At 41.1% G+C, this 15298-nt stretch overlaps 1 protein-coding gene across 1 annotated transcript in view; it reads left to right on the forward strand.

The window, feature by feature from the left end:
• Positions 1–13847, forward strand: part of LOC139422351 (cytosolic endo-beta-N-acetylglucosaminidase-like) — a 30433-nt gene extending 16586 nt beyond the window's left edge. The window contains exons 9-14 of the mRNA XM_071173554.1: positions 116–227; positions 1042–1226; positions 1548–1690; positions 5206–5305; positions 5714–5825; positions 13222–13847. Of these exons, the coding sequence (XP_071029655.1) occupies positions 116–227; positions 1042–1226; positions 1548–1690; positions 5206–5305; positions 5714–5825; positions 13222–13605 (1036 nt within the window). The 3' untranslated portion in view covers positions 13606–13847. The remainder of the gene's footprint in view (positions 1–115; positions 228–1041; positions 1227–1547; positions 1691–5205; positions 5306–5713; positions 5826–13221) is intronic.
• Positions 13848–15298: the final 1451 nt, after the last annotated feature.

Raw genomic sequence — 15298 nt, forward strand, 5'->3', positions numbered from 1 at the left:
CTATATTTTCTCTCTTATAAAAGCGCTCACTCATACCACACGTAGCATAGCCACAGTCGAAAGTGACCCTCCTATGTCGTATCCTACAATGTCACATCCTGTTTCCTGTGTGCAGGTTCTGGTCTCTTCTGTCTGACTTCCTGTATGTCCACCGGCCCTCGTCGCCCCTCCCTTTTGTCTCCTCCTTCTGCCAGGGTGCTGGGACCAGCCTCTACTGGAGGGGACAGGTGAGTGAGTCAACCAATCAGAGGACGGGTTCTATGTCTAGAATATTCATAAAATTGCCCCCACCATGGCTGCCTGGGTATTGTGATGCAATACTTTCCATGATAATGTAGAAATTTAATTCAAATGATGTTAACTGATGTGGCTCATGCAATATAATGTATTTGTCAGTTGAGTTGTATCAACAAATAACAGCACATATTGATGGGTACACTTCCTGCTTTGCTCCTATGGGTACACTTCCTGCTTTGCTCCTATGGGTACACTTCCTGCTTTGCTCTTATGGGGTACACTTCCTGCTTTGCTCCTATGGGTACACTTCCTGCTTTGCTCTTATGGGGTACACTTCCTGCTTTGCTCTTATGGGGTACACTTCCTGCTTTGCTCCTATGGGTACACTTCCTGCTTTGCTCCTATGGGGTACACTTCCTGCTTTGCTCCTATGGGTACACTTCCTGCTTTGCTCCTATGGGGTACACTCGCAATGGCTGCCAGTCCACCCATTATGCCATAATTGACTTGAATGGGGACGCCTGTTCTATTCATTTTATTTCTATGGCAGCACATGCAGTTAGGAGAGGAGGAAGGGAGAAAATGTGCTCAGCGGTTATTACGGAGACTGCGGTCGTTTGGCTGCCCAATTATCATGCATCCAAAATTCCATGACTGTCACACGACTCATAACAACAAGGATCTGGGTCTTCTTTGGAATGCATTGTACTGCAATATGTATCATTGGATGGGATTCTGTCCTATTCGTGTCCTGTAGTTACCCTCTGACCTGTCCTGTGTGTGTCTGTCTGCTGGGTTGTGTAGCGTGAGGTGGATCGTAGCTGGTTCAACCTGGATGCCCAGGAGCTGCAACCCCTATACTACAGAGAGACCCTCGAGGGGGAGGGCTGGCTGAGGACCCAGGGCTGCCCTGAAGATGCCTGGAGCGGGGGCAGCTCTCTGCTCGTAGAGGGCGTCCTACCCTCCATGCTGTCTAAAGTCTGCGCCAGGTAGGAGAGTGTGTGGGGGAGTGTGTGGGGGAGTGTGTGTTCATGAGGGCTTGTATATTCCTCTTACAGCTTTAAGGATTCAAATGCTATGGCCTCTCTCTCTTCCCCTTCCTCTCGTTTCCTCTCTCTTCCCCTCGCTCCCTCTCTCTTCCCCTCCACTTCCCATCGCTCCCTCTCTTCTCCCTCTCTTCTCCCTCTCTTCTCCCTCTCTTCCCTTTCCCCTCGCTCCCTCTCTTCCCCTCTTCTCCCTCTCTTCCCCTTCCCATCGCTCCCCCTCTTCTCCCTCTCTTCTCCCTCTCTTCTCCCTCTCTCCCCTCCCAGGATCTTTTCTCTCCAGGTGCCTCTATCCTCCAGGGTCTTTGTGTCTCTGATCTATAAGCCGTCTCCTGGGGTCACTGTCTCTCTGGAGTTAAAGACTGCTGATGCTACACTCTGCACACACAGAGGTGTTCAGGATATACCTAGTGAGTCATATCACACACAGTTCAGGATATACCTAGTGAGTCATATCACACACAGTTCAGGATATACCTAGTGAGTCATATCACACACAGTTCAGGATATACCTAGTGAGTCATATCACACACAGTTTAGGATATACCTAGTGAGTCATATCACACACAGTTCAGGATATACAGTGCCTTGCGAAAGTATTCGGCCCCTTTGAACTTTGCGACCTTTTGCCACATTTCAGGCTTCAAACATAAAGATATAAAACTGTATTTTTTTGTGAAGAATCAACAACAAGTGGGACACAATCATGAAGTGGAACGACATTTATTGGATATTTCAAACTTTTTTAACAAATCAAAAACTGAAAAATTGGGCGTGCAAAATTATTCAGCCCCTTCACTTTCAGTGCAGCAAACTCTCTCCAGAAGTTCAGTGAGGATCTCTGAATGATCCAATGTTGACCTAAATGACTAATGATGATAAATACAATCCACCTGTGTGTAATCAAGTCTCCGTATAAATGCACCTGCACTGTGATAGTCTCAGAGGTCCGTTAAAAGCGCAGAGAGCATCATGAAGAACAAGGACCACACCAGGCAGGTCTGAGATACTGTTGTGAAGAAGTTTAAAGCCGGATTTGGATACAAAAAGATTTCCCAAGCTTTAAACATCCCAAGGAGCACTGTGCAAGCGATAATATTGAAATGGAAGGAGTATCAGACCACTGCAAATCTACCAAGACCTGGCCGTCCCTCTAAACGTTCAGCTCATACAAGGAGAAGACTGATCAGAGATGCAGCCAAGAGGCCCATGATCACTCTGGATGAACTGCAGATATCTACAGCTGAGGTGGGAGACTCTGTCCATAGGACAACAATCAGTCGTATATTGCACAAATCTGGCCTTTATGGAAGAGTGGCAAGAAGAAAGCCATTTCTTAAAGATATCCATAAAAAGTGTCGTTTAAAGTTTGCCACAGGCCACCTGGGAGACACACCAAACATGTGGAAGAAGGTGCTCTGGTCAGATGAAACCAAAATTGAACTTTTTGGCAACAATGCAAAACATAACGTTTGGCGTAAAAGCAACACAGCTGAACACACCATCCCCACTGTCAAACATGGTGGTGGCAGCATCATGGTTTGGGCCTGCTTTTCTTCAGCAGGGACAGGGAAGATGGTTAAAATTGATGGGAAGATGGATGGATCCAAATACAGGACCATTCTGGAAGAAAACCTGATGGAGTCTGCAAAAGACCTGAGACTGGGACGGAGATTTGTCTTCCAACAAGACAATGATCCAAAACATAAAGCAAAATCTACAATGGAATGGTTCAAAAATAAACATATCCAGGTGTTAGAATGGCCAAGTCAAAGTTCAGACCTGAATCCAATCGAGAATCTGTGGAAAGAACTGAAAACTGCTGTTCACAAATGCTCTCCATCCAACCTCACTGAGCTCGAGCTGTTTTGCAAGGAGGAATGGGAAAAAATGTCAGTCTCTCGATGTGCAAAACTGATAGAGACGTACCCCAAGCGACTTACAGCTGTAATCGCAGCAAAAGGTGGCGCTACAAAGTATTAACTTAAGGGGGCTGAATAATTTTGCACGCCCAATTTTTCAGTTTTTGATTTGTTAAAAAAGTTTGAAATATCCAATAAATGTCGTTCCACTTCATGATTGTGTCCCACTTGTTGTTGATTCTTCACAAAAAAATACAGTTTTATATCTTTATGTTTGAAGCCTGAAATGTGGCAAAAGGTCGCAAAGTTCAAGGGGGCCGAATACTTTCGCAAGGCACTGTACCTAGTGAGTCATATCACACACAGTTCAGGATATACCTAGTGAGTCAGTCATATCACACACAGTTCAGGATATACTTAGTGAGTCATATCTCACACACAGTTCAGGATATACTTAGTGAGTCATATCTCACACACAGTTCAGGATATACAGTGGGGCAAAAAAAGTATTTAGTCAGCCACCAATTGTGCAAGTTCTCCCACTTAAAAAGATGAGAGGCCTGTAATTTTCATCATAGGTACACTTCAACTATGACAGATAAAATTATATATTTTTTCCAGAAAATCACATTGTAGGATTTTTTATTTATTTATTTGCAAATTATGTTGGAAAATAAGTATTTGGTCAATAACAAAAGTTCATCTCAATACTTTGTTATATATCCTTTGTTGGCAATGACAGGTCATTGCCACTCACTATGTATATCCTCAAACGTTTTCTGTAAGTCTTCACAAGGTTTTCACACACTGTTGCTGGTATTTTGGCCCATTCCTCCATGCAGATCTCCTCTAGAGCAGTGATGTTTGGGGGCTGTTGCTGGGCAACACGGACTTTCAACTCCCTCCAAAGATTTTCTATAGGGTTGAGATCTGGAGACTGGCTAGGCCACTCCAGGACCTTGAAATGCTTCTTACGAAGCCACTCCTTCGTTGCCCGGGCGGTGTGTTTGGGATCATTGTCATGCTGACAGACCCAGCCACGTTTCATCTTCAATGCCCTTGTTGATGGAAGGAGGTTTTCACTCAAAATCTCACGATACATGGCCCCATTCATTCTTTCCTTTACACGGATCAGTCGTCCTGGTCCCTTTGCAGAAAAACAGCCCCAAAGCATGATGTTTCCACCCCCATGCTTCACAGTTGGTATGGTGTTCTTTGTCCTCCAAACACGACGAGTTGAGTTTTTACCAAAAAGTTATATTTTGGTTTCATCTGACCATATGACATTCTCCTAATCTTCTTCTGGATCATCCAAATGCTCTCTAGCAAACTTCAGACGGGCCTGGACATGTACTGGCTTAAGCAGGGGGACACGTCTGGCACTGCAGGATTTGAGTCCCAGGCGGCGTAGTGTGTTACTGATGGTAGGCTTTGTTACTTTGGTCCCAGCTCTCTGCAGGTCATTCACTAGGTCCCCCCGTGTGGTTCCGGTGATTTTTGCTCACCGTTCTTGTGATCATTTTGACCCCACGGGGTGAGATCTTGCGTGGAGCCCCAGATTGAGGGAGATTATCAGTGGTCTTCTATGTCTTCCATTTCCTAATAATTGCTCCCACAGTTGATTTCTTCAAACCAAGCTGCTTACCTATTGTAGATTCAGTCTTCCCAGCCTGGTGCAGGTCTACAATTTTGTTTCTGGTGTCCTTTGACAGCTCTTTGGTCTTGGCCATAGGTCTGTGAGAGCCAGAAATCTTGCTTGTTTGTAGGTGACCAAATACTTATTTTCCACCATAATTAGTAAATAAATTAATAAAAAATCCTACGATGTGATTTTCTGGATTTCTTTTTCTCATTTTATCTGTCATAGTTGAAGTGTACCTATGATGAAAATTACAGGCCTCTCATCTTTTTAAGTGGGAGAACTTGCACAATTGGTGGCTGACTAAATACTTTTTTGCCCCACTGTACCTAGTGAGTCAGTCATATCACACTCACACACAGGAGTTGTAAAGTGTTGTATTATTATTGATGTGTGTGTGTGTGTGTGGTGTGTGTGTGTGTAGCCAGCAGTATTGAGCCTGTTGCTTTAACAGAGGACCACCAGTTGATGAGACAGTTCTCTCAGAGCTGTGGACAGTGGAACCCAGACGGATGGACTGTCAGGTAAGAAGACCTCTGTGTGAGTGTGTTGGAGCTGCAGGGCTGTGCTCTGAGAGATGTGTGTGTGTGTTGGAGCTGCAGGGCTGTGTGTGTGTGTGTGTGTGTGTGTGTGTGTGTGTGTGGAGCTGCAGGTCTGTGCTCTGAGAGATGTGTGTGTGTGTGTGTTGGAGCTGCAGGGCTGTGTGTGTGTGTGTGTGTGTGTGTGTGTGTGTGTGTGTGTGTGTGTGTGTGTGTTGGAGCTGCAGGGCTGTGCTCTGAGAGATGTGTGTGATATAGGCTAGTAATACTGTTTGTAATAACGTGTGTGTGTGTGTGTGATATAGGCTAGTAATACTGTTTGTAATAACGTGTGTGTGTGATATAGGCTAGTAATACTGTTTGTAATAACGTGTGTGTGTGTGTGTGTGCCAGGTGTTCCCAGTTGGAGCTGCAGGGCTGTGCTCTGAGGGATGTGTGTGTCAGCGTGCAGCGTGATGGAGGAGATAAGGACACACCTTTCAAATGCCGGGTCGGAGAGATTATGGTGAGAGAGAGAGAGACCTCACCACAGAATTACCCATCACCAGAATCATATCTGTCCCCGACTCTTAGGCCTGGGGCCTCACTTATCAATATTGTTTAGAAACTGTTTTAAAATACGGAATTTAGAATGTTCGTAACGCATAGAGAAAAAAAAAGTGAGATTTCTAGAACAATCCTAAGAGCATTATAGGCACACCGGTAGGATATAACCGTTGATAAATACCCATTGTTCTCTGCCTCACTGCTCGTTCATTAACCTTGGCTATTTGCATTGACCTTGGCTATTTGCATTGACCTTGGCTATTTGCATTGACCTTGGCTATTTGCATTTCAAAACACCCGTATGGTCAAAATCATCCCTTTAAAGCCTGTGGGGAATAACACAACGCCATACCAGGAAATACAACGACACAGCCAGAGACTGAAACAGAGGTGAGGTGCCTCGTGTCAGAGGTCGAGTACAACCACAATGTTTGATAGGACTCGCTCCGTTGCGGTTTGACCTGTACAAATGACAACATAGCTACAAAGACAGGACCATGAGGACAACTCAAGTTGCTTTAGCAAATGACAAATATACTTCAAATGAGTAGCTGGGCGACACTCTCCTCAACAGCTCTCTCCTGTAGACGTAGTAGGCCGACACCTGTTGTTCTGCAGAATGAACCAGTCCTTCTTCCCACCTGGCCACCACATACAGCAGAATGAACCAGTCGTATTTCCCACCTGGCCACCACATACAGCAGAATGAACCAGTCATATTTCCCACCTGGCCACCACATACAGCAGAATGAACCAGTCGTATTTCCCACCTGGCCACCACATACAGCAGAATGAACCAGTCATATTTCCCACCTGGCCACCACATACAGCAGAATGAACCAGTCGTATTTCCCACCTGGCCACCACATACAGCAGAATGAACCAGTCCTTCTTCCCACCTGGCCACCACATACAGCAGAATGAACCAGTCCTTCTTCCCACCTGGCCACCACATACAGCAGAATGAACCAGTCCTTCTTCCCACCTGGCCACCACATACAGCAGAATGAACCAGTCCTTCTTCCCACCTCACCACCACATACAGCAGAATGAACCAGTCCTTCTTCCCACCTCACCACCACATACAGCAGAATGAACCAGTCGTATTTCCCACCTGGCCACCACATACAGCAGAATGAACCAGTCGTATTTCCCACCTGGCCACCACATACAGCAGAATGAACCAGTCGTATTTCCCACCTGGCCACCACATACAGCAGAATGAACCAGTCGTATTTCCCACCTGGCCACCACATACAGCAGAATGAACCAGTCGTATTTCCCACCTGGCCACCACATACAGCAGAATGAACCAGTCCTTCTTCCCACCTGGCCACCACATACAGCAGAATGAACCAGTCCTTCTTCCCACCTGGCCACCACATACAGCAGAATGAACCAGTCCTTCTTCCCACCTGGCCACCACATACAGCAGAATGAACCAGTCCTTCTTCCCACCTCACCACCACATACAGCAGAATGAACCAGTCCTTCTTCCCACCTCACCACCACATACAGCAGAATGAACCAGTCGTATTTCCCACCTGGCCACCACATACAGCAGAATGAACCAGTCGTATTTCCCACCTGGCCACCACATACAGCAGAATGAACCAGTCGTATTTCCCACCTGGCCACCACATACAGCAGAATGAACCAGTCGTATTTCCCACCTGGCCACCACATACAGCAGAATGAACCAGTCGTATTTCCCACCTGGCCACCACATACAGCAGAATGAACCAGTCGTATTTCCCACCTGGCCACCACATACAGCAGAATGAACCAGTCGTATTTCCCACCTGGCCACCACATACAGCAGAATGAACCAGTCCTTCTTCCCACCTCACCACCACATACAGCAGAATGAACCAGTCGTATTTCCCACCTGGCCACCACATACAGCAGAATGAACCAGTCCTTCTTCCCACCTCACCACCACATACAGCAGAATGAACCAGTCCTTCTTCCCACCTCACCACCACATACAGCAGAATGAACCAGTCCTTCTTCCCACCTCACCACCACATACAGCAGAATGAACCAGTCCTTCTTCCCACCTCACCACCACATACAGCAGAATGAACCAGTCCTTCTTCCCACCTCACCACCACATACAGCAGAATGAACCAGTCCTTCTTCCCACCTCACCACCACATACAGCAGAATGAACCAGTCCTTCTTCCCACCTCACCACCACATACAGCAGAATGAACCAGTCCTTCTTCCCACCTGGCCACCACATACAGCAGAATGAACCAGTCGTATTTCCCACCTGGCCACCACATACAGCAGAATGAACCAGTCCTTCTTCCCACCTGGCCACCACATACAGCAGAATGAACCAGTCCTTCTTCCCACCTGGCCACCACATACAGCAGAATGAACCAGTCCTTCTTCCCACCTGGCCACCACATACAGCAGAATGAACCAGTCCTTCTTCCCACCTGGCCACCACATACAGCAGCGTCTTTTGATCCTCACATAACCTTTTCACCTGCACATTAATAGAGGAAGCATTTCCTGTTCACATCCAGTCGATGAACTTGTTTTGGGACGTGGTGCTTTTAATGGCGACGTGGGGGCCGTCTAGTTCTCTGTTCCTTATCTGGGAACCCTGATGGAAAAGAAACCCCTCTTGACTTCAACCTGTTTTGTTTAGCTGATGATTGCATCTGAAACGTCGGCTCATCGAGGGCTGGGAGATGCCGCTCGGCAAGTTCCCGGTGAAAGTGCTCGTTGCCAAACCCCCCCAAAGGGTGGACAGCACTTGGATGTGCACCGGAACGGCATGTGTTTGCCTTTCTAAAGTAGCTCTTAAATCCTCGGTAATCCTATAAGGTTGGTTTTCGGGAAACGATATCTGATGAGCCAATCTGTACTTTCTGGGGGAAAAAAGTCCCACCGGTCTCTAAAAAGCGGTCTGCTAAATGTAGCGTGTGTAAATCCTCAAACAGGGCAAGATCAGCCATCTCTCAATTGGATTTCCCATTATCTCTGTCTTTTATAGTGTTTTAACAAATGTTTCACTTTCACACGTGCATCTAATTTAACAAATGACTGGACTTTATATAGATTATTATCCTAACAAATGACTGGACTTTATATAGATTATTATCATAACAAATGACTGGACTTTATATAGATTATTATCATAACAAATGACTGGACTTTATATACTGTAGATTATTATTGTAACAAATGACTGGACTTTATATAGATTATTATTCTAACAAATGACTGGACTTTATATAGATTATTATCGTAACAAATGACTGGACTTTATATAGATTATTATCCTAACAAATGACTGGACTTTATATAGATTATTATCATAACAAATGACTGGACTTTATATAGATTATTATCATAACAAATGACTGGACTTTATATAGATTATTATCCTAACAAATGACTGGACTTTATATAGATTATTATCATAACAAATGACTGGACTTTATATAGATTATTATCATAACAAATGACTGGACTTTATATAGATTATTATCCTAACAAATGACTGGACTTTATATAGATTATTATCGTAACAAATGACTGGACTTTATATAGATTATTATCGTAACAAATGACTGGACTTTATATAGATTATTATCATAACAAATGACTGGACTTTATATAGATTATTATCGTAACAAATGACTGGACTTTATATAGATTATTATCATAACAAATGACTGGACTTTATATAGATTATTATCATAACAAATGACTGGACTTTATATAGATTATTATCATAACAAATGACTGGACTTTATATAGATTATTATCGTAACAAATGACTGGACTTTATATAGATTATTATCCTAACAAATGACTGGACTTTATATAGATTATTATCATAACAAATGACTGGACTTTATATAGATTATTATCATAACAAATGACTGGACTTTATATAGATTATTATCATAACAAATTACTGGACTTTATATAGATTATTATCGTAACAAATGACTGGACTTTATATAGATTATTATCATAACAAATGACTGGACTTTATATACTGTAGATTATTATCGTAACAAATGACTGGACTTTATATAGATTATTATCATAACAAATGACTGGACTTTATATACTCTAGATTATTATCGTAACAAATGACTGGACTTTATATAGATTATTATCGTAACAAATGACTGGACTTTATATAGATTATTATCATAACAAATGACTGGACTTTATATAGATTATTATCATAACAAATGACTGGACTTTATATACTGTAGATTATTATTGTAACAAATGACTGGACTTTATATAGATTATTATCCTAACAAATGACTGGACTTTATATACTCTAGATTATTATCGTAACAAATGACTGGACTTTATATACTGTAGATTATTATTGTAACAAATGACTGGACTTTATATAGATTATTATCCTAACAAATGACTGGACTTTATATAGATTATTATCATAACAAATGACTGGACTTTATATAGATTATTATCATAACAAATGACTGGACTTTATATAGATTATTATCATAACAAATGACTGGACTTTATATACTGTAGATTATTATTGTAACAAATGACTGGACTTTATATAGATTATTATCATAACAAATGACTGGACTTTATATAGATTATTATCATAACAAATGACTGGACTTTATATAGATTATTATCATAACAAATGACTGGACTTTATATAGATTATTATCGTAACAAATGACTGGACTTTATATAGATTATTATCATAACAAATGACTGGACTTTATATAGATTATTATCCTAACAAATGACTGGACTTTATATAGATTATTATCATAACAAATGACTGGACTTTATATAGATTATTATCATAACAAATGACTGGACTTTATATAGATTATTATCATAACAAATGACTGGACTTTATATAGATTATTATCGTAACAAATGACTGGACTTTATATACTGTAGATTATTATTGTAACAAATGACTGGACTTTATATAGATTATTATCGTAACAAATGACTGGACTTTATATAGATTATTATCATAACAAATGACTGGACTTTATATACTGTAGATTATTATTGTAACAAATGACTGGACTTTATATAGATTATTATCATAACAAATGACTGGACTTTATATAGATTATTATCATAACAAATGACTGGACTTTATATAGATTATTATCATAACAAATGACTGGACTTTATATAGATTATTATCGTAACAAATGACTGGACTTTATATAGATTATTATCATAACAAATGACTGGACTTTATATAGATTATTATCCTAACAAATGACTGGACTTTATATAGATTATTATCATAACAAATGACTGGACTTTATATACTGTAGATTATTATCGTAACAAATGACTGGACTTTATATAGATTATTATCGTAACAAATGACTGGACTTTATATAGATTATTATCATAACAAATGACTGGACTTTATATAGATTATTATCATAACAAATGACTGGACTTTATATAGATTATTATCGTAACAAATGACTGGACTTTATATAGATTATTATTCTAACAAATGACTGGACTTTATATACTGTAGATTATTATCGTAACAAATGACTGGACTTTATATAGATTATTATCGTAACAAATGACTGGACTTTATATAGATTATTATCATAACAAATGACTGGACTTTATATAGATTATTATCATAACAAATGACTGGACTTTATATAGATTATTATCGTAACAAATGACTGGACTTTATATAGATTATTATCGTAACAAATGACTGGACTTTATATAGATTATTATCCTAACAAATGACTGGACTTTATATAGATTATTATCATAACAAATGACTGGACTTTATATAGATTATTATCGTAACAAATGACTGGACTTTATATAGATTATTATCCTAACAAATGACTGGACTTTATATAGATTATTATCGTAACAAATGACTGGACTTTATATAGATTATTATCATAACAAATGACTGGACTTTATATAGATTATTATCATAACAAATGACTGGACTTTATATACTGTAGATTATTATCGTAACAAATGACTGGACTTTATATAGATTATTATCCTAACAAATGACTGGACTTTATATAGATTATTATCATAACAAATGACTGGACTTTATATAGATTATTATCCTAACAAATGACTGGGCTTTATATAGATTATTATCCTAACAAATGACTGGACTTTATATAGATTATTATCCTAACAAATGACTGGACTTTATATAGATTATTATCATAACAAATGACTGGACTTTATATAGATTATTATCCTAACAAATGACTGGGCTTTATATAGATTATTATCCTAACAAATGACTGGACTTTATATAGATTATTATCGTAACAAATGACTGGACTTTATATAGATTATTATCATAACAAATGACTGGACTTTATATAGATTATTATCATAACAAATGACTGGACTTTATATAGATTATTATCGTAACAAATGACTGGACTTTATATAGATTATTATCCTAACAAATGACTGGACTTTATATAGATTATTATCATAACAAATGACTGGACTTTATATAGATTATTATCCTAACAAATGACTGGACTTTATATAGATTATTATCATAACAAATGATAATGACTTGGCCAAATAACTAAATGACTTTAGGCTACACTAGGCTACCTGCCGCCCCTCTAACCACTAGGCTACCTGCCGCCCCTCTAACCACTAGGCTACCTGCCGCCCCTCTAACCACTAAGCTACCTGCCGCCCCTCTAACCACTAGGCTACCTGCCGCCCCTCTAACCACTAGGCTACCTGCCGCCCCTCTAACCACTAAGCTACCTGCCGCCCCATGGTGAAGCGCAATTTATCACTCCAGAGAACGCGTCTACTGCTCCAGAGTCCAATGGCGGCGAGCTTTACACCACTCACCACGTGAGCTTGTGTGGCCTACCACTTTGCGGCTGAGCCGTTGTTGCTCCTAGAGGTTTCCACTTCACAATAACAGCACTTACAGTTGACCAGGGCAGCTCTAGCAGGGCCGACTGTCTTTTTGGAAAGACATTCTACTGCCAATGTTTGTCTATGGAGATTGCTTGGCTGTGTGCTACATTTTATATACCTGTCAGCAACGGGTGTGGCTGAAATAGCTGAATCCACTAATTTTAAGGGGTGTCCACATATGTTTGTATATATAGTGTATATATGTGACCAACAAATGCATATCTGTATTCCCAGTCATGTGAAATCCATAAATTAGGGCCTAATGAATTGATTCATTTCAACTCAGTAAAATCTTTAATTGTTCCATTTATATTTTTGTTCAGTATATGTTGTAACTGTTTGTTCATTTCAATCATTTATAAAAGTGATTATAAGATGTCTGTCTCCCTCCCCCCCAGATCCTGGATGCTGAGTCCCTCTCCGTTCCTCCCCTCCCAGTGCAGAGTGTGTGTCTCTATGACGTGGTGTGGCTGAGGGGCGCCAATAAACTTAATCTCAACGCCACCCTGCGCTGGCGTTACCCTGCCCAACTCGTACGCCACTTCCTGGTGTACTGGCGCCGGCTGAGGGGTCCAGACCCCCGGATCCCATCTGGCAAGCTGGCCCTGATTGGCCGAGCCTATTGCCCCTTATTCCGGGTGACCGAGCTGACGGTTCCAGAACCTCCAGGTCTTCTAGAACTGGTGGTGGAACCCGTGTCCCGGGAGGGCTTCCGTGTTCCTGAGTCCCAATGGGGGAGGAGGAGTCTCAGTTATACTGAGGAGAGGACGGACCAATCATAAGACACTGAAAGGGTAGCAATGTACTGGCTGTCCCAAATTGAACCCTATTCCCTATATAGTGCACTACATGGACCCATAGGGCTCTGGCCAATGTAGTGCACTATATAGGGAATAGGGTGCCATTTGGGATGTACTACTACTCTACTTCCTGGCCAGTCAGTAAGCTAGTTTGTAGTGATGTGATCTCCTAGTCACCTATAGAGTTAACCATTTTTTTCTAGTCAAGAAAGTATTAAAAAAAATATATATATATATATAATTATCTTCCCAGAACAATTAGGGGAACTCAAGGCCAGAATTCAACATGAAGCGCGCTGTAGGTACTTCCTGATTGAGCCGACATCTGCAGCCCTTCCTGTGCAGAGCAAGGGAAGGATACTTCAAGCAGAACATAGAGATTCCCCGATACATAGAGAGAGACTCCCCAATTGGGCAAAAGACCTTCCCCTCTGCGACCCAGAAACCAAGTGGTCAAGGAGCGTGTCAATACGTTAATCGGAGAACGAAGGAGGCTGTGGCCCCTCCCATTACGGATTTCCAGAGGATGTGACAGGAAGTGACACACACCCTTTTATTTTTTCTAAGGAGAAAAGCAACGCGTTTAAACTACACGCTACGCATCCTTTTATCTAGAAAAAGATTATACACCACATGCTAAATGAATTGAAGCATCAATAAAGATACTAAAAAAAATAGATACATTCTGAATTTTGTTGAGTCATAACATTTCCACTACAGCGTTCCATGTTGGTTACAGAGTTCTGTTTGACAAAACAACATGGAGGACAGTTTAGAAATGTCTGACAGAATTAAAGACTTAGTTTCATATTTTAGTCAACAAATCTCCACCAAAGCATTCAAACAGGCACACTATTTAGAAAAAAAAAAAGCTTTTATTTATTGTTCTCACGCTCAAATTTACAAAAGAAAATCAATCAGTTAAATCAACAGATCTTTTGAGTACCAGTCCGTATTCCCTGTAGTAGCTCTGGTGCAGGGTGTCTTTCAATAGTGAAGAGCGAAGCCGGGGAAAAAACACCCTGGACCAGAGATATTGCTGCAAGAGACGAGCTGAACACTGATATAGTGCACAATCTGAAATGGCACCCTATTCCCTATATAGTGCACAATCTGACATGGCACCCTATTCCCTATATAGTGCACCAGTCTGGAAGCAGATTTTGTGGTGGATAATGGTACAGTATGGATGATGTGGGACTGAGCAGTTGGTCGTCAGTAATGGTACGAGATAGAGATCAATCTATCTATGATGCTGGACTGAGCAGTCGGTTATATTTGGTGATTCTTCCTGATTGCCTTAAATCCGACGGAGAGCCATTCCAGCTGGCATCAGAGAGTGTGTGTGTGTGTGTGCACGTACTAGAGCTGGGACGATAAACCAAAAATTACAGACACCATCTTCCTCATACCAAATCGTTTTGCATACATTTTGGGTTATTTTGCTACACAACGTTCCTGTGGACTGTTCTAGAACCATTCTTTGGGGGGAATTTTGCTACACAACGTTCCTGTGGATTGTTCTAGAACCATTCTTTGGGGGGAATTTTGCTACACAACATTCCTGTGGATTGTTCTAGAATCATTCTTTGGGGGGAATTTTGCTACACAACTTTCCTGTGGATTGTTCTAGAACCATTACCTGGTCAACAGTAATAGTCTATGCATTGTTGTT

This window comes from Oncorhynchus clarkii, chromosome 12 (genome assembly GCF_045791955.1).
Source record: "Oncorhynchus clarkii lewisi isolate Uvic-CL-2024 chromosome 12, UVic_Ocla_1.0, whole genome shotgun sequence".
Taxonomy (NCBI): Eukaryota; Metazoa; Chordata; class Actinopteri; order Salmoniformes; family Salmonidae; genus Oncorhynchus; species Oncorhynchus clarkii.